Source organism: Aphanomyces astaci (assembly GCF_000520075.1).
Source record: "Aphanomyces astaci strain APO3 unplaced genomic scaffold supercont1.3, whole genome shotgun sequence".
Taxonomy (NCBI): domain Eukaryota; phylum Oomycota; class Saprolegniomycetes; order Saprolegniales; family Verrucalvaceae; genus Aphanomyces; species Aphanomyces astaci.
Genome location: NW_009798266.1, coordinates 1,663,525 through 1,686,804, shown reverse-complemented (window position 1 = coordinate 1,686,804; position 23,280 = coordinate 1,663,525). Strand labels below are relative to the sequence as shown.

Genomic DNA, 23,280 nt, shown 5'->3' with positions numbered 1-23,280 from the left:
CGCCCGTCACCATCCCACCCCCCGGCACTGTAGTCTCGACGAACGTGTCCATGTTTCAGTACTTCGCCCGTGCGTATTGCTCAGGATGCGACCCCATCGCCGTGCTCGGCTTGGACGTGTGTTCCGTCGTCACGTCGTACAACGCAAGCACTCGAACCTTGGTCGTCGAGTCCAGCGCCGCCGTCCTCGGCAACAGTCACGTTCTGGGACTGCTCATTGAGCGCTCGGGGGTGACCATGGGGTCGCTGTACGTGCGGGGGTTCGCCGTGCTATTTGTCACAGCCGTATTCGCCACGAGTCAAAAGACCGTGCGGTGGACGGACGGCTCCACCCTCACGACGTGGGTCAAGAAGCTCGGGCATATGTTGGCGCCGACACTGCTGCGGTACCCGTGCCGCACGTTTGACTTTTCCTACTTTTGTTTCAACAGCGACTTCTTCGTCGTGGGGTACGTGGTCGCGGTCCTGTTGGACGAAAAGACATGCAATGTCTACTCGCGGGCCATGCATTCGTGGAACAAGAACACGGCGCCCAGTGCCGACAGCACGTGGGTGTTTATTCGCATCCTCGCCATGAACTTTCGGTGGATGTGGCTCAACTGCTTCTTTGTCAAGGCCATCAAATGGGTGGTCAACTTCACCAACTCCACGCGGTACACAGGTCGAAACCGGTTGGTCGCGTACTTGAACTTTAGCAGCCCCGGGTTTGTCTACATTGCAGGGCTCATCCTTGCCCTGCGCAACCACATTCTTGACTACGGCTTGGCCGACGTTGCTCAGGTGACATCGACCCAGCAAAACCTTGACGGTATCGCTGTAAACATGTTCAACAGCACGCTCATGCGGGGGTACCCAAGCCTGATGATGATCATGTTTGTCAACTTATTTATCATTCTAACGTTGGACTGGGTCGTGAACCACACGTGGTGGCGCCACGTCAGCAAGAATTCGTTGGGTCGGCAGCTCATGTACAACTCGACGTCGGTCATCGCCGACGTTGGGTTCCGATTTGTGAACGTCCCAGACTACAAGGGACAGGTCGCGTCCATGTCGGCGCGGTCGCTGTGCACGATCCAATGGTTCCTCACGAGCCAGACCATTCGGTTTGGACTGCCGGAACACCCGACTGTGATCCGAGCCATGGCGTCCAAAGGCCTGGCGTCCGCGGGCCAGTCGCAGCTCAACGCATCGGGGCCAACGAAGCGGGCGTCGATATACCAATCTGACTTGGAAGCGGGGGAAACCAACGCGTTGCTGATGGTAGCCCAAGATCAAGACGGGCATATCCACCTCTTCAACGCCATGAAAAGTGAAATGCAAGCGCTCAGCTTGGAGGTGAAAGTGCTCGCGGATGCAAAGTTCCAGTTAGCTTAGGTTGCGTCTCGTCCAAGTATTTGGACGACTATTGTATCGAAACATCATTTTAGACTGATGGTGATGTCTTGCCGTTGCTTGAAATATGAGTCAACACTTGCTTGTCCGGAGGTGTATTATCGTTCACCACGACACAAAATGGGCGCCATGTAAGTTGCGCCCTTTTGGTATCGTGGGGGTGTTGCTCGTACTCGACTGGCAGCGAATAGGCCATCACCGATTGCCCTGCAGGCACATCGTCTGCCGTCGCTGGGGCCGTTAACCGGCCAGCTTGCGCCACATGTATGTATTCGACGTCAGGGGAAGCCATTTGCACCGGGTGCGGAGCCGGCACTTCCGCCACGGGGGGTCAGATGTGTTTGGTTTGCTCGGGGGGGGGGGTGTTTTCCTGCGCTTTGAAGGCTACGAGCTTATTGGCGTGTCAAACGTGTACAACCAGTATGCTCGTCTAATGGGCAACTTCCTGCACCCCGCGTCGAAGCGGACAAACTTTAGGTTCGGGACAAGTCGTTTGCTTCGATCTGTAGTTGGCACTGACGATTTTTGTCGTACTACGAAGACGTGTACATCTGCTGCGCATTTTGGTTTGACAGGTCACGTAATAACAATAAAAACGGTAATTCAGCATCCTAGCGGGTCAACCTGGTTAGCTGGGAGCAATTGCTTAGGTCAACATAATGTATAGTTTGGTGTGTGAGGCTGTCATCGTGCGCACGACATTCGTTGTGAAGTCACTCTTGAGACTCGAAATCATGCAGGGGGGGATTTTAGTTTGCGTTAAGTACAGTACGTGTACACGCTTCGCTGCTGGTCTCTAAATCTTGTTTCCAATGAAGCGATATCCCTAGAAGTCTCCCATTGTCAAATCCGACAACAAACCCTTGGCCGTTGTTGGAATTTGTCGTTGATCAAGGTTGCATAGTTTGTTTATTCGGCCATGCATTCAATTTCGAACCAGTTTTTGTGGTCCACACCAGTGAATAATGTTCACGACGCAATCAATGGCATTAACGTTACAAGAGTACTGTATGAGGTCGCGCCAATTTCCAATTTTATGGCTCGTTCTGTTTCTGGTGCTGAGCATTGCTTGTTGTTGAGGGAGTAAGCTATTGTCAACAAATACTATTATTTTAATAATAGTACTCCGAGTACAAGGATCGGTCAACAACAAGCAATGCTCAGCATCATTCCTATTATTAAAATAATAGGAATGATCAACCCAAATCCCTCATTAAAATGTACCACTATTGTTATTCTCAGAAGTCACTGCAATTTGAGCGACTTTGTATACTCTTTACTCGGACCACCTCTTACTATGGGTTAACTGCATCGCCAGTGGTTATTAATACTTGGAACAGGCCCTAATGTCTACTACGAAGTACTGTACTGTAGTACCTATTCATAGCTAGCTAGCTATCGACAACCACTGAACCACTCCATCAATGAGGTAATATATATAGGACATACTGTATGCTACGTAGTACAGTACTACGTAGTATCCCCATGTTTCACAGGTCAAAACAACAGAGGAACTGTTTACAGGAATTATTCCATTCTTTTGAAAATGAGGTACACAACGGCTCGGTTGATTGGAGTTCCAAACGGAAAAGCCCTCCGCCAAAATGCAGTTGGACGTACTACATAACGTTAAGCTAGAAGATCATGATTGGATTGAAGCTTCTTGCAACAACCCGACCAGCTACAGTACCGGTATGTACGTCAGCTCAAGATAGCCCTTCCATCACTCATCGCAACACTGTCGTTGAACCGTTTCATTCTTTAGAGGCCATCAAGGACTAACGTTCACTCGAAAGCATATACTAGTATGTATTATTGTTTGAGGTGAATACATATACCGGTCAGTGGTGCAGCGCACAAGTACTAGTAACGTTTTGCGATGCTTTGGCTGCAGACTCGTCGTTTTGACGGCTGGAACCAACACCTGGGAGCCACAAGAACTTGCCATTATTTTCCTGTGGTACTTTACCCTGCATTTTGCCACGGACAGTGGGACGCAAACTCGAGCCAGAACTTCACCGGACAAAGCTATTTTGACCGCGAATGCACGTACGATGTACAAGTACGTACGTACGAATATCAGACGGTAGTTTTGTATTATAAGTATGTACATTGTTGTACGTGTACGAAAGTGCGTCCCCAATGGGTGCAATTTGTGTGGGTTCCTCCGTTCGAATTCGTCAAGAGGTGGATCCAACCAAAAGTCCCAAGTCAACAAGATGGATCTGCTGCCATCGTCCAACACTGCCGTTGATGACACTTGCGAGCCAAGGTCACTTTCCAATTCCACGCCGTCTGCCATGATGAAGCATGAGCATCCCCACATGGTGTTGCGCATGCCAGCAGCAGCGGCCCCATCCTCGTCCAGTACCACGTCGGGGGTGACGTCCCACCTCCATCAGATACACCTGTCCATGCATCCCATGCAGTCGCTCTTGCGCAGTGTTGCACCCATGACATCCTCTTCCTCAACATTCAGACCATCGACGGGCATGCCACGATCCAAAGCCACCACGTCGTCGTCGTCATCCCCGCCGACCAAGGGGGGCAAGGACACATCCAAGAAGGTCAAAGTATCCCGCGAACGCCAGCTCAAGATCAACGCCGCGAGCCGCAAGTGCAGGAGAAAGCAAAAGGTCGAGCTACAGTTCCTTCGATCGCATGTGGTAGACCTTCGCAAGTGCATGCGGGACCACGCCAAGCAGTGCGCCCGCGTCGACACGACTCTACTCGACCAGACCGAGCACCTCATGGAAGAACTCACAAGCGTCACGCGCGTCCCGAAAGACGACAGCTCGTCAGACGACGAAGGGATCCCGGCTACTAGCAGCAGCAACAACTTGGCAGCGTTTTCGTTTCCGGTGGGCGGCGGGCCGTTGACGTCGCCTTCCCCAACCAACTCGACGCCGCCGACCACCACCGACCACCCCGACGCCAATACGACAACGATCGACGGCAAGCGCAAGGACGAACTGCTGACGATTGGCGGATTCCTTCGCGTGAACTTGAACCTCGAAAGCAAGTCGTTCAGTCCAGACTCGATCTCGTCGCTGCCAATCCAAATGGATGGCTGGCGCATCCGTCTGAGCATCACCGACCGCAACTACGCTTTCCACAACCACAAGTTCTTTCCAGCATGTGTGCCCCAAGACCTGTTTGACTTTTGCTGGGAAACGTCGCTCAATGAAACCCATCCTTGCTTGCATCCATCCGAGTACTTCAAAGTGGCGCCGCTGAATGACGACATGGCGTACGTGTCGAGCCGAACCATCGGGCAGTGGAGCCTCCTCGTACACGGAGTCCCCACCGTGAGCTACAATAGCATCCTCGCGCGGATGACGGATGGCCCGCGGCTTCTCGTGTGCCAGCAGAGCGTACTCGGTCCGACGGACTTCGGCGACCCCGCCACCGAGCCTTGGCTGTTCAAGAAATGGGTCGTCTTCACGCCGTTCGTGCTCAATGGCGTCGCCGGCACGTCGGTCGAGTCGTACCGGTGCGCGAGCTACGCGTCTGGCCGCCGTCTGTACTCGGAAACCAACACATACGACAGCTTCTGCGAGCACATCATCCGCCGGTACGCAGAGTCCAACGTGGTGCTGGATCGGATGATGGCCGCCGACGGACGCTTTGCCCATCTGCCATGGAGCGAGCACAATTTGTTCTTGTTTGAAACCATGGGCGAGCGCATGGTCAAGGACTTTTTGCTGTTTTGACATGGGCAACAAATCGGTTCAGAGTGGCGTAAATGTGAGTGATTAATGGGTGTAAAATATCAAATGTGGTGGTGTCTCGTCGGGCAAGTTAACTGGTGGGTTAACTAGTATGTACTAGTACTACATAGTACTAGTAGGTACTAGTAGTAGAGTTACACACAGTAACAACAGTAGCTGGTGGGTTAACTAGTAAGTACTACTAGTACCTACTAGTCGGCTTGTACCTGCTGCCCATTCTTGTATCTGTGAGGGTACAAGAATGGGCAGCATCGTGTTGTTGGTGGAGACTTGCCGAAGTTTCAAGTTGCTCGTTCAGGTTTGTCACTACATAGTAGTAGATGACTATGACATTGGTCAACGATGTACAGATAAGTAATGTACATGTACTGTAAACTACTACTAGTACTACGTAGTACTAGTATTAATAGACACCTCCTCAACAGCATGGCGACGAGGACATTTCGAGCGTGATTCTGTATAGGAAGATTGTTCGTGGTAAACATGGGATTGACAGGCAAGGTACGGATGACTTACTGCATCATGCAGTAAGTCATGACGCACATGCAGTCTGCATGTGCGTCATGTCTGAGCCAAAAAGGTACTTTCACTCCACAGCACTTCTGGGCTCACGTGAGATTCGTGCAGACACTTGCAATACAGTACGTTATGTGTGCAGAGGTCAGCTGTAACGTATCCACGAGGATACTCCCTCGCGTGATGCTGCAGTCAGTGGCTTCCTGGGTTGAACCAGGCTGGCCAGCATTTATCCTTGCCACCACCGCCGATGGACTTTTGTGATCGCGATGGTCGTGTATCCGGATTCCGGATATTGCGTTTCAAGTTGACGCAAAACTCGACGGTGGCCACCATGCCCTCGCTGTGCGACTTTCCTCGTGCTACCCTATTCAAGCGCGTAACGATGTCACATGTAGATCTGGCACTGCTTTCGTCGGCTTCGTCGCTTCGTCCTTTGTTCTTCTCCTTGCGTGCGCCGTTGGCATCTGGGTGTGGGTTCCGCACGGTTGGGTTGCGCTCTGCTCGGTAAGGACGGCATCATTCGTCCGCTCGTCCGTGGTACTCGAAGGCTGATGTCGGTGATGGTATAGTACGCCGTATGGGCCATCTTCTTGGACCAGGCTCCATACAATGGTCGCGGGCGCATTTTCAACTTTCTGCGCTTCAACTGGTGCGACACTGTATCGTCCTGCTGTGTGTAGTAGTTGCTAACGGTGCATGCTCTAGGCTGTGGCAATTTGCAGTACGTCGCGTGGATGTATATATATAGTACTTGACGTTCGAGCCATGTATGGCTGTAGCAAGGGTACTTTGCCCACACGTTGCGACAGGTACATGGCATGTGAAGGGGTTCCTGCCTACCTCATCTGCCGTAGGAATCGGAGCTCGATCCGTCCAAAACGTACTTGTTTGTCGCGCATCCCCACGGTCTCTTGACGATATCCCACCACCAACAAAACTCTATCCTCACGATGGACAATATATCTCTGTACTAGGCATCATTGCCCTTGGCACATGGCTAGTCTTTGTATGACCTCGTGGCCAACATTGTGTCCCATCTGGCATACCACTTCAAAACAATGCCCACGTTTGTCGTATGTAGGGCGGCGACTCGATCTACTTCCTGCGAAACAATCCAAAGTTGCAGCTCAGCACGGCCACCGTGCGTTCCTGTCCATCAAATCAGCTCTCATAACATCACATGTACATAGGTGGGGTTGAACTTTGTCCTTCCGTTATGGCGAGACCTTTTGCTCGCGTTGGGTTTCGTGGGTACGTTCACGATATATGAAAGGATTGATGATACTAGTAATCATTTACACGACTAAATATTGTAGACGCCAGCTATGGGTCGTTGAAGGCTGTGCTAGCCCAACGTCGGAGCGCTTGTCTCTTGGTTGGGGGCAGCCAAGAAGCCCTCGAGGCGCACCCAAACACGAACCGCCTCGTGCTCAATAAACGCAAGGGGTTCATCAAATTGGCCCTTGAGACGGGCGCGCATGTCGTGCCAGTGTACACGTTTGGCGAAACCAACATGTTTTCTCAAGCAAGTTGCATACATCTTGAGCAATGGTATTCATGGTTGGAAACGTAGGTGGCCAACCCGCAGGGGTCGTGGCTGCGTTCGATGCAAGACTCCGTTGTCAAGCACTTGACCATCGCGACGCCCCTACTAACCAGCGGCCCCCTGCCGAACAGCACACCGCTGCTCACGGCCGTGGGCATCCCCATCGAGTTTCCTCAGATTTCAAAGCCATCCTCGGAAGAGATTGAGATCCACCATGCCAAGTACAAGGCCGCCCTCCAAGCGCTCTTTGACAAGCACAAACAAGACTTCTACTCGCCAGACGAGCTCAAGACGGCCGATCTGGCCTTTTTTGCATGATGAAAACCAAACTAATCGCCACTAGTTAGTTGGGTGCTGCATGCACTTTGGTTTTGAGATGTATCGTACATGCAATGTCTACTTACTTCCATGGCCACCAAAGAAGCCCTCTTCGCCTTTTTAGTGGAAACCATGTGCTTCCTGTATTGATACCGGTAACGTTATGCTGACCTTCGTCCATCTAGACCGTTCGTACATTGTTATATCAACTACTCTAGTATTGGCCACGTCTCCGCCGTATTTCGGCGTTCGCATCACATTGCACACCAATAATTATGAATCTCTGCACCGACACATCCCAAGCCACGGAACCGCCTCTCATATCCATCAACTAACTATATACACTTTTTACTGTTAACTGCATAACTTACTTGGACCTGTGCGCGACGATGCGCGACACGACCAAGTTGCCCCATAAATTCACCACCGTGGACATCGGGTCCACGATGCACTCGGCGATGACCATAAAGCTGAGCGAGTACGGCACAATATCCAACCCCGTGACTTGGCGAAACACGCACAGCACGACCGCGAGGCCACCGGTGCGCACAGGCGCCACGGCCAGCGACGCCACCAGCGCGCACGCACTCAGGATGCCATACTTGAGCACGGACAGGTCGGTGTCGATGCCCGCGTTCCGGATCGTCCACACGAGCGCGAGCACAATGTACATGGCGGCGCCGTTCTTGTTGATCCCGGTGCCAATCGATCCAGCGAACCGCGCGATGTTGCGGTCGCAGGAGTTGGTGCCGTCCATGAGCCGGATCGCTAACGGCAAACTCGTGCTGGACGAGCTGCAGCCGAGTCCGAAGACCAGCGCGCCTCGCACCAGGTACAAGTACTTGTACGGGTTGGTTCTGGTGCAGAGAAAGAGGACGGCGGGGAGGACGATGACGACGTGCACGGTGCATGTGGCGGCAAACGCGAGGATGAAGTACCCGAGGCGGGGAAAGTCGTCGCGGGCGGTCTGGGTGCCGGTGAGGAAGGGGCCAGCAAACAGCGGGACGATGGCGAGGGGGGTGCACGTTACCACGTACGACAGCATGGTTTTGAAGATCGCGTGGAGCTCCCGCATGAATTGGATCGGGTCGAGGAGGTCCGACGCGGGGGAGGACGCGATGGCGGCGGCTTGGCCGAAGAAGACGGCAAAGACCACGAGCCCCACGACGTTGTTGGACAGAACCATGTCCATCATGTTGCTCGGCGAGAGGTTCACGAGCGTGTTGATGATCTCGGCCGACATCGAGTCAAACGTAAACTGACCCGCCGTTCGGTTGGCAAACATCGAGCTGGAGATGCCAGTGACGAGAAATAGACGCTCGTCGAGCGCCGAACCGTTCACGGGTCCCCACGACGGAACGCACTGCAGGTCGTTGGTGACGTTGTGCGCGACAAGGATCGTCGTGCGCAGCCCGTCCGCGGGGTGGGTGATGTTGGGGCACTGCCACGCGACCACGGGGGTGGTATTGGTGGCTTGACCCATCACGAACTCGTACGACTTGGTGCTGTCTAGGCGGGACCCTAGCAGCCACGCGGCGACGAGCGCTTGGCCAATGGCCAGCAACGTCGTGAGCAACGTCAGCCCCACTAGCTTCCACCGGACTCGGAACATGCGTTTCGACATCATCATGTCGGCCACGCTGAGCGCAATGGTGAGGAACGCCAACGGCAATGTCATAAACGTCAGCGCTCGAAAGTACAAAGCCCCCACCGTGTGCACCGCGTCGCCGATGTCGTACATGACGGCTTGGCTTGATCGCTTCACGGCGGGCGCCACGCGCACCCCCTCGACGATGCATAGACCGACCAACGTCCCGACGAACGTTCCCGGTGCGCCCATATACCAGTTGAGCCACCGCTGGGAGGTTTCCTTGGGCTGTGCTGCGATGGACGCCGCTGCGTCCGCGTCCGAAACGACGGCATGCGTGGGACGATGAGGAGGACGGTGGTGGCTGCCTCGTGGTTGGTGGTGGTGGATGGACGAGTCGAACTCGTCGCACGACTCGCCGCTGCTCACGTCCGAGTACTGCATGGACACACGGTGCGCTACTGTGTGTGAAGGATGATGATCTAAGATGAAGTAGGCTATCAAACTTGCATAGAGTTGGACGTCGTTGTATAAAGGATACTTACTTGCTACAGTGGAACCAGATTGCATTACACATTTCACCACCCCTGGTCCCGTCGATTTTTCACCGCAGCAAGGGGTTGCATGGGGCGTGTGTGGTTTGAGAGTGTTGATAGATAGGGTAACGTTAGATCGTCCAAGGTACAAGACGCCCAACAGCAATCTCACTTTGATGTACTAGTATGTACCGACATCGTTGCCACAGAATAAGTCCCCCCAATAGGTTGATAGTGTTGAGCGATTGTGGGGATAAATTGTACCGTGCTACGGTAATAACGTTATCTCGAAAATCAGACACTAGCACGAATCAATCCGTCTAACAGGGTGGATTTGATGAATCACCACGTACATATACAGTTCTTGCAAGGCTCCAATGATCCATTCATATCCAACATGAAAGGATGCAGATTATGATGCCAATGAAATGGAATAATTCCCTCATTCAAACAGTTCCACTGTTGTTTTGACCCGAAGTACTAAGCGAATTATTACATCCGGATACACCTTTTCGCCAGTAGCCTTGTAAACTACGGTAGGACCTACCCCTGGTGAGTACATACGATGCTTAACCCCTAGTAAGAGGTGAAGTGGTCAGAGCATATAAAGTTCCTCATAAACCTCATTGAAAGAGTGTATTTCGGGTCAAAACAACAGTGGAACTGTATGAATGAGGGAATTGAACCGATGAAATACTTATGTTAACGTTACTGTACCAGCCCTGTCGCTTAAAGTGTCCAACACTGCCAGTCCTTCCAATGTGGGATGATGTTGGACCCTCTTACAAATTCTACGAGTCGGGTTGCACAACCACACGATAGAGGAGGTCATGGCACAACGCGCACCTGACCTTGATTCGATGGCTATATATATGTACGATTTTCCAAACTCACAGGTGGTGGTCTTCAAGAGAGGTTTGGGTTTTTGGTCCATATCTCGTCCTAACGTTACAGTGAAGGTCGCGTACTGTTTATGTGACTGGTCCAGATTGCAAGGTGGAGTGAGTCGTTGTAGTGTCATCGTACATACTGTACAACAGTATTGGTGGACATTTATTTTACTTCCCCCGAGTCCTCCCTATCGAGTGACAATTTCGATACATTATTATGCCCATAAACAATGGTCGCCGTAGCACCGTTCAGAATTTACATCTTCCCAACGTCCTAGAATCCTTGCATCACGTTGCGTTGCAAGCTCAAATCCTTTCGCAGCCCTCAAATCGTGCTCTGTGATCGGGGGCAGTATGGTCCACCACCACTGCCATGGCCATGTTGGCGTACGTAAACTCACGATTCCCTTCAGGAACCCTTGGGTTGTCCACGTTGGTTGCATCGACGAAACCGTCTACCGCACGCGTTCCACAAGCTTGAGGTTCCGTGGTGTATTTTCGCATGACGTGGCCTGCTCCAGCCGTCGCCCCGTGTCGAGCCTACGACTGCGCGTAGCGCCGAAGGAGTGGGGGCGTGTATGTACTTCAACTTCAAGCCCAGACTGTCTCGGAGCCGTCGGACATGAGCTAGTGACGAACGTACAGTACAGTAGGCCAACTAACATGCACTAGTATCGATCATCCCGACCTCGCACGCCGTCGATCGACATAATCGAGAGAGTGAGTCTGTGGACTCGACTTGTGGGCGATCTCAAAGATGCCGCAGTGCCACCGGATGCTTTGTGGCTAGGTTGAGTGTACCAAGAGGATCGTAGCGGTCACGTTGGCAGCATATCAACTGGGCTCCCCCTCAACGATGGGCTTGGATATAATGATAATTGGGGCCAGAGCATGACCATGACGCAGTAGTGCCCAGCAAGATGTGATCGAGAATGGAGATGCTTCCGTTATGTGAAAAGTACATTACTTCGAAGTAGATTATGGAGACACTATTAATAGTATACTTTCACGAATATTAATATATACCGAGTCTATTAGTTGAATTTATGGCCAATTGACTGTGAATCCCACCACCTGCAATATAAATTGAACGCCAACCACTACAAGCCCTCTGGCACCATGTACAGCACGACAAAGGACACGATGACAGCTAAGGGGACTACAGCAGCAGCACGGGGGGTACTGGAAGCCGGGGCGACAGTTTTGGGGGAGCGGGACGGCAGTTCTGTGCGGGGAGTCGTTGGACGGGGAGGTAGCGGCGGCGAGTTGGGGCCCCACACGTCGCCATCGGTGCCGAAGATGGCGGTGGCGCGATCCGAGTTGAGTACTTTTTGAAAATCCAAAGTTTGGACTTTGGCCACGCAGGTCGTGTCCAACGCTTGCAACTTGCCGCGACGTTGTATGTACGCGTAAAAGATTTGATTGGCGCAGTCTACGTTTGGCTATAGACAAACAAACCCCGACTTTTTCGTCAGTGTTGACGTTTCTACTTCCTCCATATATAATATATAAATATATAAATTATATATATATATATAAATATATAAATTATATATAAATATATAAATTATATATATATATAATGTATAGAAATAAATAATAAATATATAAATATATAAATAAATAAATTATATATATATATATATATATATATATATATATGTATATAAATATATATATATTGCGGACCTGGTCGGCTAGCGGGGTAGTGCTAAGGGTGCCGTGCCCGCCAAACGGAAACTGCAGCAGCAGCTTGTCCAAACCCTTCATGTTGACGAATTGATCGCGAGCGTATTTCGCCGGCGTGGCCGGATCCATGAGGCCACTGAGCAGCAGCACCGACGCGCCGGGGGGGACGGCTGCGGTCTTGTTCCAGTACTTGTCCTTCGGATATATAAAGCCAGCGCCGCTCTCGTAAGCTGGGTAGCCTTGGCACACGGGGTCGTTGTTTTGGATGTACACGCACAGCTCATGGAAGGCGTCGGGTAGCCGTTTGGTATTTTTCAAGCCAAAGAGGGCAGACGTTGTCGCAGCCGCCATCGTTTCGAGGGTAGGTGCCGGGAACTCCCACAATTCGCTAAACACGATCAAGTTGTACAGGATTGCGGAAAAGCCTTCGTCCTTCAAGTACGCGCTGCCCCGATTCGGAGGCAAGACAAAGAGGGGCAATGACGACGTTGACATCATCGACGTCTGCATCATCGCGTTGGGTACGGCGGTGACGTTGCCAAACATGTCGACGTCGTCCTGGCTACACCGGCGTAGACGAAAAATGAACGGCGCGATCAGCGACCACGTGCTCTTGTCGCCGAGCATGGTGTACAAAGTCGAGCCAACGTACTCGGACGGAGTGGCGGCGGTGGCAGTAGCTGCGAGGACGTCATAACATGGACTGGACTTGGCGTCCAGCGCGGCGTACACGTCGACGAGGGCTTGCTTAGACGATGGCTGGCCGAGTTTAGAGGCACAAAACGCATCCTTGTCGCAGTGGGCAAAGTACTGGTCGACTAAATCAAAATTAAGCAATGATTTACAAGCCAACTGGAATCGATCGACATGTCCTGTTGATTTTAAAATATGAATAAAAAAATACAAAATACTTGTAAAGGGAATTGTTGAAGAAATAAAGAATCCACTTTCAAATGTCTCTCTCTCTGGTAATATCATGACTGGGAAAGAGGTGAAAGATTATATGGTTTAGATAACGTTAGTGGAAAATTAGATCTAAAATAAATAAAAATAACTTCGACGAGAAACAATAATATACTTCAACATGACTTGAACTAAGGTATCGCATCGAAATCCCGAACAGCATCGAAATCGCGAACAGTGTCAATTTTGACCAATGAATAACTTCTCTTGGTGGCCGATGAAAATCTATTGGCTATGATTATATTCACCACTCCATGTTGACGGAAGCAAATTCAATGTAATTTAATATCAAACAATAATATATTATCCTGCATCCACTATGATGTTGTTGAGTTGAATATAATGTTTTTCGTTGACATTTTGAATTAAAACATCCAGATTAAAATTGGTGATGTTATTTTGCAAATTTTTATAGCATCATACTCAAGACAAGACATTTGAGTGTTCGCGATTTCGGAATTCTTGAAGTTCCCAACTCGGCACGAAAGTGGTGATAATAATTTTCGTCCAAATCGCAAATCTCGTTCAATTGTGTTTGAAATGGCACATAAAATGGAGCTTGAATTATATTTTCATTGGGTTCTCTCAGATTTTCTCAGAGTAGTCTGGTTTCTCCAGGACATCAACTTGAATGGACAGATCAAATTTGCGGCAAAAAGTGTTCGGGATTTCGATGCGTTACCTTAGTCGAATGAATTTGACAAATGGATGATGGAATGTCCTAGCCAATCAAAATTCACAACTCAAACTTTCAACCAATCAATTTGACCCCGCAGTTTGGCCCAATCAACAAGTTCATCTTCGAATGTGTATACCATCCAATCACTAACAAGCTACCTTACAATCTCTCTCAAATCGAGTCCGAATATTGTCCGCGAAAATGACAATACATAGGTACATATTGTAGCCTGTCTGTTGCAATCAACTCGATCGAAAGGGGGTATAATATATTATATTATATATATATATATGTACCTGCATCCCCGACGTCGCGGTCCCAGTTGGAATAGTACGGCGCGGCCTTGGTAGTTCCAAATTCCTCCGACTGGATGCTGTCGAGCACATACCCTTTGACGTTGGATGGCTGCAAATGCATGACGCGAGCCACCGTGTACGTGCCAAAGCTCACGCCGTACACAAACACGTCCGTGCCGTTGAACAAGGTCGGCGCTTGGATCACAGTCGCGATGTCCATAGCGGCGCTGGTAACCGAGAACCCTATCGGCCCACTCGTCTCCCCTACCATTGAACGCCCATGCAACCTTATTAGGACTCTGGCTTGTGGAGTAGAACAAATGAGTGGGACTGTACCGTAAAGCGCTTTGAGCTGCCGGTGGCATTTAGCCAGCGCCTGCCACTGGTTCAGATTGCCCTTTGGCTGGTCACCATTTGACGTGCAGTTCAAGATCGAGCTCCGGCCCGTGCCTCGATGATCGATGGTGTACACGCTCAACGTGCCGTTGAATGCTTCGTACGCGTCCAGCAGTCCCGGCTCTACTGAAAACAACCCGTGAGATGCATCATCATGTACGACGCGGTTCGGGATAGACATACAGCTAGGCGAGCCAAAGCCAGGGCCGCCTTGCACCATCCACATGGCCCGTGGCTGCTTGTCTGGCGGTGGGTTGACTGCCAGCAACCGCTTCACAAACACATTGATGGTTTTCGTCGAAGTGCACACGCCAGGATAACACAGCGGCATGGCTACATCCGCACATTCGGCTGGCGTGGCATTCACGTCGTCGTGGGCGCCGTCTTCTGCCGTCTGAAATGGACACGCGTACCAGTTGAATTGGAGCGGCGTCGACGACGACATCTGGGCATGTGACGCTCGCGCAAACGCAAGTGCAGCCAGCACCACACTGGACCACAGCTGACGTGTTGGCATCGAAGGTTGTGTGTGAACGAGTAGGCCGGGAATGAGGAATGCCGAGGAAGTCGTAATATGCTTGGTGTTAGGAAGGGGATTCACGTGCGTTGGTCGAAGAACTCGATGCCGTGATCAAATGGCATCTGTTGTACTGTATAGCTGTAGCCTTAGGACATGATTGCAATGGTGGAAACGTTTAACGCGTGCGTTTTTATTAGATTCGAGGTAAACGTATCAGTACTGAGTACGTTCAGAGCGTTGGTAGAGTACAGTATGGCGGGGACGACGAGAAGAACATGGTGTTGTTGTATCACCATTGCGAATGACGTGCCATTAAGGTGCATTAACGTCGTAACGTCAGTTCACAATCGCAGGGGGCAAGGCAGAAGGTGTACTACCGTACACAGGACTACTGTATTGTACTTGCCTCAAACCATCCGCAAAATGGCACCCGTATGATTACTGAAACCAGAAATACTTTACCAGTGGTACTTCGAAATTCGCCTTGTGCCGATGGGTGATTGTTTTCACGACGACGTCATTCATGATGTAATGTCATTGATATTACGCTGTAAAGTTAAAATCGCTCAGCGGGCACTTATGATGTAATGTCAAGTTTGTCTAGAAATATACTACGTAAAAAAAAACCAGTAGATGGCCCGAAAAATGACTCCTTAGATTTTTTACGTTTTCTCAACAAATAAGACGATTTGGATGAACTTTCAACTATGCTGTTGTAGAAGATTGAATGCGCTACATCATTCAAGCAAGCTTTGAAGGATTCAATGTATGCTTCGCTAAGCTATTGCTGGTCAAAGTCAACATTGTGAATTTTGAGAAGATCAGTAAATGGCCCTAATTTAGCCTTGAATACACTATTCATCGAAATAGTGGGACTATAAATTCTATTGTCAATATGATTCGTATTCACTATAGATTATATGTAATTAAATAAAGTTTGTCATGAAAAGTGTTTCGGGCCATGCTCTGATATCGGGCAATCTACTGGTTTTTTACCCCAGTAGTAAAATGCATACAATTACTCTAGGTGTTGATATTACGAACACAAGAAAGTTATTTATTGTAAGCCATGTCCACTCGCCCAAAGCACGCGATTGATTGCTTCATGAAAATTTTCCTACTACTGGTAGTACGTACTAAACGTTATACCTACTAGCTCAAGCACACTAGACACAATCACTTCAATCGAATCTGTGGAGAACTCGGTTGCAAAACTTGCACAGCTACCGTACCTTGCCTCAGCACCCAACCTGATTTTTACCTTAAACAACTTGGTCATACTTCGAAGTACCAGAAATGTCCGCCCTCGATTGTTTGGCAATTATGGCTACGATGTCACATTCACCATCGTTGTATAACCTGCTTGACGGTTTAAACGTACTTTAACGCAACCAATAAACCGCCTTTCACCATGTAACTAATCTTCGAGTCTGTCGTCTGGCCGACATAACTCCACCCATAACCAAATGAATTCCTTCGATAAACTCGTAGATTTGAACTTGCACCACCGTCGTGGGCATGCGCGTAGTTGACTCCACGCTGGCCCTGGTAGGCGCCTTCTTCCTCGGACAAGCCGATGCCAAGGCCACATGGTACCCGTGCCCCATCATGACCGTAGCCAGGGGTGTAGCCGCGAGTGACGACAACCCGCTCGTTGAATGCGCCGACATCCAAGTGCCGCTGTGTCACCCTGGCGTGTGCACCAGCACGTTGCAGATCACTGTGTTTGTAAAGCGCATTCCGCCACAGAAGCTACCTCCGATCGGTTCCAAGCAGCAAGCGCTATGGATGCTTCAAGGGGGCCCTGGCGAGTCGTCTGTCAACAGTGCGTTGTCAAAACCAACCCCTCGACCAACTCACACTCTCTCACCACGACTTGTTGATGTGCAGTGGAGGGGCTGATGGCCAGTTCATATGTCAACGCTGGCAAGTCCGTGGCGGTATACACGATGGACCACCGCGGCACCGGACGCAGTGCCCCGCTGTCCTGCGCTGAAGACAACATTCCGTATTCACCCAACACAACGTTGAAGTGCCTCACCAACATCAAGACTAAATATGGTATGGCAATTACAACGATCGCATTTCATATTGTCGCTGGTGGTGTTGATGTGTCCTTGCCGTAAAGTTCTTGTGGCGTCGTCGTCCCTCAGCCTTTTGGACGATGGCTAACCTTTCAAGGTGGCTAATATGAATGGTTGAACACGTTTTACGAACTTTGCGACTAACGTAGGCGCGGTGGCCCCTGCGGCGTTCTCCGTGACGAGTGCGGCGTCCGACTTGGCGTACATCATCACCAATGAACAGTCGACCAACGATGTGTTTGTGTACGGGCTCAGCTACGGCACGTACTTGGTCGAACGACTTATGCACTTGGCTCCGGAGGGGGTGAAGGGGTACATTCTCGACAGCGTCCAAAGCGAGCAGTTTTACATCACAAAAGACGCGCCGTACTACTCCAACTGGGACCGCGACGTCGGTGGCACTGGTACGATATACTGCTTCATAACATCGATCAGATACTACTGTATATATCACAATACTCTGCTTTGTGGTATAATATATCGTGGTTTTGGCTGATTGGAACAACTTGCTGTTTGGCTACACCATACCTAAAACATTTTCATTTGATATTAATAGTAGTCGATTTCTCCAAATTCCCCAATAATATTATTCCATGGTTCGTCCCAAACCGAGTCGAGAGATCTGATTGGCTAATATCCTCTTCGCCTATATTCAAAACATATTGTAGCCAATCAGCGACAAGAAGTAATTTCGGATATTGATCGTCAAGATTGGACTGGAAATTCATTCATGCATACCGCATATCTCCAATATTATTACAGTAATAGTAATAGTTTGATAGTTTCATTGCTAGTATTCGGTTCGGGGTTTAGGTTATTTTTCCTTCATGTTTGAGTTATGTAGTCGACACGTTCCTGTCATACTGTGACAACGACAAGTTTTGCGCCTCCAAGGTTGGCCCCAAATCCAAAACGTACATCCAGGGGCTGTATGCCCGCCTCGATAAGAAGTCGGCGACCGCGTCCAGCAAGTGCGCCGACGTGATCCGGTCCATGCTGCCTGAATACGCGACCAATCCATCCTGGCTCGTCAACAACTTCCTCTACACGATGCTACGAGACTACAACAAACGCAACTTGATCCCAGCGTACTTGTACCGCCTGAACCGGTGCAACGCGGCCGACCAAGCGGTTGTGGCTAACATGGTTATGATATTAACCAACTCCACTGAGAATTTGCTCATGACAACCTTGGACGGGTTTCCCAAGTCTCTTTTCAACGTGTCGGGAACGGGCAACGTGTCCAAGGTGTCGACTCTAACCGGCGAAGGTCGGTCAAATGTTGTGTACAAGGCGATTGTGTTGAGTGAGATCTGGGAACTGCCGTCGCCGTCCGCCGCCCAAATGACCAAGTGGTTTGAAAGCGCCATGATGGGCGCGATGAATCCCCTCGAGCAACGGGAAAACGTTCTCGACAACTGCATCTACCTAGGTGGCAAGGACACGCCGTGCAAAAACTACGCTGTCGCATACGATTCGGGCTTTACGTATGCCCGCGACGCGTACTGGAACAAGACGGCGGCCATCCCCGCCGGTGCATCTGTCCTCATGTTTACGGGGTACCTCGACCCGGCCACACCCCCCAAGTACGCCAAGGACGAGTATGCGACCATGGCCGGCACCACCAAAAAGTTAATCGAGTTCCCATACGCCCCCCATGTAATTGTCGGCCAGAGCCCCACGGACGGAGGCGTCGACTGCGGCGGCGCCATCCTCGCGTCCTTCCTCGCGGCCAAAGGCGACGTGACGCTGGTTAAAGATGCGTGTGTGGCCAATGTGCTCAAGATGAACTTCACCACAGTGTTGGACTCCAAGTTCGCGGCCGCCCTCTTCGGCACGGACGTCGACGTGTATGGACCCGGAGCTGCGGGACCGAATCCGGCCCTGGAAGCCCCCGCGAGTGGCCCGACAACCGCTCCCGGGGGAGCCAACCCCTCTGGCCCCCAGTCGACTGCATCGCCAATCATGACCTTGCCCAGATTGGCCCTTGGGCTCTTGGCCATCGCCGCAAGCTCAAGCGTGTAAATAAATATAATAACGTTAGCTTTGTTACGAACAGTACGTTACCTCTATTGGAAATGCTAGCTCCAACCGAAAAATCTGAGTTCGGTGAAAACTTTTCTCCTCGTACCACTACAGTGTATTATGTACATGAGTCCGAATAGTGTAACTGTTACTACTGTGGTATATGCAAGCGATAAAAATATCCAACTCCTTAATACAAAATGAAAGTTGTAAAAATATATTAATGAAATTTGAGGCCCAAGAGTTGACAGTGAGCCAAATCATTTTGTCAATCGAGGACTCCTCCGAATAAAATGACAGTAAGGTAACGCATCAATCATCGAACGGTTTTTGAAGCAGATTTTGTCGACGTTTTAAAGTCTGAGTGCTTCCGACTGCCATTTAATTATATTGAGAGGCCTTTATCCAAGTACCGTCGTTATTATAACCCAAAATTCGACGAAAAATAGAATGGTCGATGATTGTTTCGTGTGTCAGCGTGCTTTCTCCTTCCATGTGATTGGCTAATGGTGATATTGTTTCACTCCTTTTCATGCACACGGATTGGACATTTTTCGGCATGTTTTGTCCAATCCAAAATGTCTATTCCTTACATACTACTACGTAGTACTGGTAGTATGATGCACGTCATCTAAAAAACTTCCAACTGGCCAAATCGAAGAATGGAGGTTTTATTATTTAACGTACAATGAATGTAGTTAAACCCAAACACCAAATACGTTAAATACCGATTTCATGCGTTTTGTCACCTCAGTGAAAGGTTAAAGGTCCCAACTGCCCCCGGATATTATATACGGATAAGAGCCACATACAAAAATCAAGATACATTTCAGCGGCCACCCCTATGGCCAAACATCCATGCGCCCATGTAAAATACCATTAACGTTAGGTTAAATATCTATTTCTGGACCAATTCATCACCAAATTTGAATCTGAGACTGAGAATTTCTTCATCACATTGAGTTCTGTCGATTCTATGTCTCAATTTGATGAAATTTTGAGTAATGAATACTCCGAGTACGAAATAGAAGTCAGAAAATTTTGTGAAAAGTTGGTAGTTTATAGGTGACGTGCATCATACGAAGCTTCATATAAATTACAACGAAATGGTATGCTTGGGTGCCAGCGAAATGGGCCACACGATGTGGCCAACGCACACCCAGGTCCAAGCGCAAGCACAGAGATCTACGAGCTATAGGAACATGTAGATCGGATAGTGCCACAGCTATAGCGCCTAGCTACACGTATTATTACGTCCCCGTCGAGCTGTCCTGCACCAAGCAGACTGGATCGAGCCGTGCCATGCCGCAACCACGACAGGGAAGCCTCTTACCCCTGGAAAATAAGTAGGGTACAAGGACTGAATATTTCCCTACGTAAAAAGAAGGGGCCTATAGAAAAGTATTTATTCCAGTTGAGCACACGCAAAACAGTTGATTATTTGTACTGCAGGCCCTCGTTCCAGAAAAGGTTGCGTCGAACACCAAACTGTACATTCGTTCGCTGTCAATTGTGCAATAGTCAGAAATGGCTTTACAGTTAACCCAAAGCAACGGTTCATAGCGATGTGGCAGGTGGGGGTAACGACCTTGCCACCACCTTGCCCGTACCCAGCTCCTAAGTACCTGGCTCATGACGCACCCTAGCTAATGCTTGCCTGGGAATGTGTCTCAAGGACATGTATGGCTTAGAAGCGCTAGTCTAGTGAAGTTCCCCAATGTCTCATCCGCACCCGCATCCATTCTATGCAAAAGTGCATATTAGTGTGGACGTTGTGACGTAGACTAAGAAGATTTCATAGTGATGAGGATTAAGGAAATCTCAGTAGATCTTCAGTTATTCATTGTGCATTTTGCCCTCAACTACACACGCTTCCTCCCGCAGTGCTACATGCTACATCTCCAACGAACGGCTTAGCTGTAGTAGTAGTCAAAGCTAATATACACCTAACCGCACCTACTTTGATAATATCTTACAGGTAATTATATTAAGGAGAAACCATTGACCAATAGCAAAAAAGTTCGCTCTGCCTATGGCCCCAAGCTAAACCTTCACCCCTAACACATATATTCCCCTAGCATTTCGCCAGCTTCAAACTATGACCAACTTGCGGCGGAGGTACCATCGGACTAAACATTGTCAATTTTCATCGTACCGGTCATTGCAATTAGCGATGCTGCCGGTGTCTCTCATCTTCTTGATGTAGAGCTTGAGCGTAAGGTATGGCACATTGTAGATGCGACTGAGATCTGTTTGTCGCTCTCCTTGCAACGCGCGCTCGGTTGCTTCGACGAGCTGCTCATGTGGGTAGCCCGTCATGAGTGAAATTGCAGATGTGTTGGAATTCCACTCGATAATTTGTGCGAGTTTTGCGCCGAATAGTACTTCAGCCAATCACGGCTGATTCAGTGCCGCGTAGGTATTTGATTGGGTAAAATTAAAATACTTGACATTGAAAACTGAACGAGGGCAAGAAGTGGCCGTTTACGTTATATGGCATTTCGTATACTCTGACCATCTCACCACTTACTACATTAGGGTCTCAGTGGTTAGCAACGCTAACCACTCGTGATGGGGATTTACAGTTACAGTGCTAGGCGAAAAAACGCAGTCAGAGGTGGATTTTGCAATAAAATAAAATTGCATTTTCTTGAAGTAGAAAAACCAATTTTGATTGGTTAAAATTCATGGCAAATACTATTTCAAGGGAACAACATAGACCCACCAAAAAGGCTGCATTGCAACGTCCTACCTCATCTATCGGTCGAGGAGATAGAGGGCACGTGAAAATATTCCATGCGCTCCTGATGTTCAATGATGCCGTAATATAATCTCGACCTTCGTTGACCTCATTTTACAAATGTCACATGCAATTGTAATAAAATTATGCAGTGAAAACGTATTGTGCTTTTCACTCGTTTTGGCTATTCACACCATAAACTTGGGTGTTTGTTTTATCGACCCCAGTGTTTTAGATAATCCATAACGTTACCTCACGTTTCGTTACAGAATGTATTTTTAATCAGTTTTAGTCCAGGTGATAAGATCTATCACCTGGGATAAGCCAATCAAACGTCAGCGTCGTGGACTCTGATTGGCGCATCTCTTGTTTAATCCAATGTCGAATATGTATTGGCTAATATATAGTTGTCCTTTCCTCCTTTCATGAGTTCTTATTGGCTTACCGCACGTGTGGGAGAAATGGGTCCCGAATTTTCGTAACTTCATCAATATTACTCCAATTTTGATGAAATTTTGGGAAGTACTTCATATTAGTATGAAACCGATTAGCTCCAAATTTGAAGTCTATCTGACTTGTGGTTTGTATTGAAATGCCGCTGAGATTTCCTATTGCAACTTTGAATTAAAATTGTCAAAATACTATTCTCAAGCACAATAAAAATACTGTGAGTGCAGTGAACGACATTCCAGTTGGGCGGGATGTGAGAAATTGCCTCATGAGGCTCTGCCTCATGAGCTTATCCAAGGGGGGGGGGAATAGCTCAGGTGGTAGAGCATCGGTTTCTTAACTCAAAGGTCGTGGGTTCGATCCCCGGATTCCCCGGATTATTTCCGCAAGGATTTATCCGTCCCTCCCCTGGGGAATCCGGATAACAAGGGCTGCGTACGAAGACGAGGACCGAACTTCGAAGAAGATCGGTCGAAGCACGAGGTATGAAGCGTTGAGCGAAGTAAAAACCGAAGATTACACACCGCCCCTGGTCGAGCAGGCGCGTTACAATTGGCGAAGCGGTTCCATAACATGTGGTTCTAGTGTCGGCCCTCGCGAGGAATGTCTTAAAAATGATAATCCAAACTCAATTAATCATGAGCTTATCCGAACAGTAACCGGAAATACTGACCTAATTGAACCTAAATGAGTTCAGCATAATACAGACGTGCCAGTAAGACCAGAAATCACTTCACATACAAACACCAAGTAAACGTACTTCGTCGTTGAACAAGCCTTGTCTGGGAGCGGCACGGCCTTACGGCCTACCTGCCACTTTTCCCGACAAGAGGAATAGATAGATCAATCGGTGAAATGAGAGGTTTAGATCCGCGCTCTCGTACGGCCGCGCTTGCGCAGACGGCCTCCCGGGCGCTCG

General features: G+C 49.3%; 7 protein-coding genes and 1 pseudogene across 10 annotated transcripts; 4 read left to right on the top strand and 4 right to left on the bottom strand.

The window, feature by feature from the left end:
• Window positions 1–578: 578 nt before the first annotated feature.
• On the bottom strand, window positions 579–1,444 carry H257_02155 (hypothetical protein). The gene has a single exon (XM_009825677.1). The coding sequence runs from the start codon at window positions 1,281–1,283 to the stop codon at window positions 894–896; it is 390 nt and encodes a 129-aa protein (XP_009823979.1). The 5' UTR covers window positions 1,284–1,444; the 3' UTR covers window positions 579–893.
• A 2,137-nt stretch (window positions 1,445–3,581) lies between these two features.
• Window positions 3,582–5,187, bottom strand: H257_02154 (hypothetical protein). Its single transcript, XM_009825676.1, has one exon. The coding sequence runs from the start codon at window positions 5,105–5,107 to the stop codon at window positions 4,190–4,192; it is 918 nt and encodes a 305-aa protein (XP_009823978.1). The 5' UTR covers window positions 5,108–5,187; the 3' UTR covers window positions 3,582–4,189.
• Window positions 5,188–5,935: 748 nt separating this feature from the next.
• H257_02153 (hypothetical protein) lies at window positions 5,936–7,602 on the top strand. Its single transcript, XM_009825675.1, has 11 exons — window positions 5,936–5,983; window positions 6,037–6,145; window positions 6,211–6,290; window positions 6,347–6,362; window positions 6,421–6,450; window positions 6,496–6,547; window positions 6,616–6,647; window positions 6,723–6,782; window positions 6,832–6,892; window positions 6,958–7,166; window positions 7,215–7,602. Exons 1-11 carry the CDS (start codon window positions 5,973–5,975, stop codon window positions 7,503–7,505), a joined length of 951 nt encoding a protein of 316 aa, XP_009823977.1. The 5' UTR covers window positions 5,936–5,972; the 3' UTR covers window positions 7,506–7,602.
• A 224-nt stretch (window positions 7,603–7,826) lies between these two features.
• H257_02152 (hypothetical protein) lies at window positions 7,827–9,567 on the bottom strand. The gene has a single exon (XM_009825674.1). The coding sequence runs from the start codon at window positions 9,535–9,537 to the stop codon at window positions 7,873–7,875; it is 1,665 nt and encodes a 554-aa protein (XP_009823976.1). The 5' UTR covers window positions 9,538–9,567; the 3' UTR covers window positions 7,827–7,872.
• Window positions 9,568–10,743: 1,176 nt separating this feature from the next.
• Window positions 10,744–11,339, top strand: H257_02151 (hypothetical protein). The gene has a single exon (XM_009825673.1). The coding sequence runs from the start codon at window positions 10,874–10,876 to the stop codon at window positions 11,189–11,191; it is 318 nt and encodes a 105-aa protein (XP_009823975.1). The 5' UTR covers window positions 10,744–10,873; the 3' UTR covers window positions 11,192–11,339.
• Window positions 11,340–11,527: 188 nt separating this feature from the next.
• Window positions 11,528–15,179, bottom strand: H257_02150. Of its 2 annotated transcripts, none has more exons than XM_009825672.1 (5): window positions 14,726–15,179; window positions 14,483–14,665; window positions 14,147–14,410; window positions 12,209–13,026; window positions 11,528–11,961 (listed from the first exon to the last, which is right to left on the bottom strand). In XM_009825672.1, the coding sequence occupies exons 3-5, from the start codon at window positions 14,364–14,366 to the stop codon at window positions 11,620–11,622; spliced, it is 1,380 nt and encodes a 459-aa protein (XP_009823974.1). In that variant the 5' UTR covers window positions 14,367–14,410; window positions 14,483–14,665; window positions 14,726–15,179; the 3' UTR covers window positions 11,528–11,619. The 2 variants fall into 2 exon arrangements, with proteins under 2 accessions (XP_009823974.1, XP_009823973.1); XM_009825671.1 differs by having other exon boundaries at window positions 11,620–11,961; window positions 14,483–14,668; window positions 14,726–15,178.
• Window positions 15,180–16,529: 1,350 nt separating this feature from the next.
• Window positions 16,530–19,228, top strand: H257_02149. Of its 2 annotated transcripts, XM_009825669.1 has the most exons (4): window positions 16,530–16,887; window positions 16,953–17,123; window positions 17,296–17,550; window positions 17,991–19,228. In XM_009825669.1, the coding sequence occupies exons 1-4, from the start codon at window positions 16,581–16,583 to the stop codon at window positions 19,169–19,171; spliced, it is 1,914 nt and encodes a 637-aa protein (XP_009823971.1). In that variant the 5' UTR covers window positions 16,530–16,580; the 3' UTR covers window positions 19,172–19,228. The 2 variants fall into 2 exon arrangements, with proteins under 2 accessions (XP_009823971.1, XP_009823972.1); XM_009825670.1 differs by having other exon boundaries at window positions 16,530–17,123.
• A 3,435-nt stretch (window positions 19,229–22,663) lies between these two features.
• On the top strand, window positions 22,664–22,736 carry H257_02148 (annotated as a pseudogene). The gene has a single exon. The product of its transcript is annotated as a tRNA-OTHER (tRNA).
• Window positions 22,737–23,280: the final 544 nt, after the last annotated feature.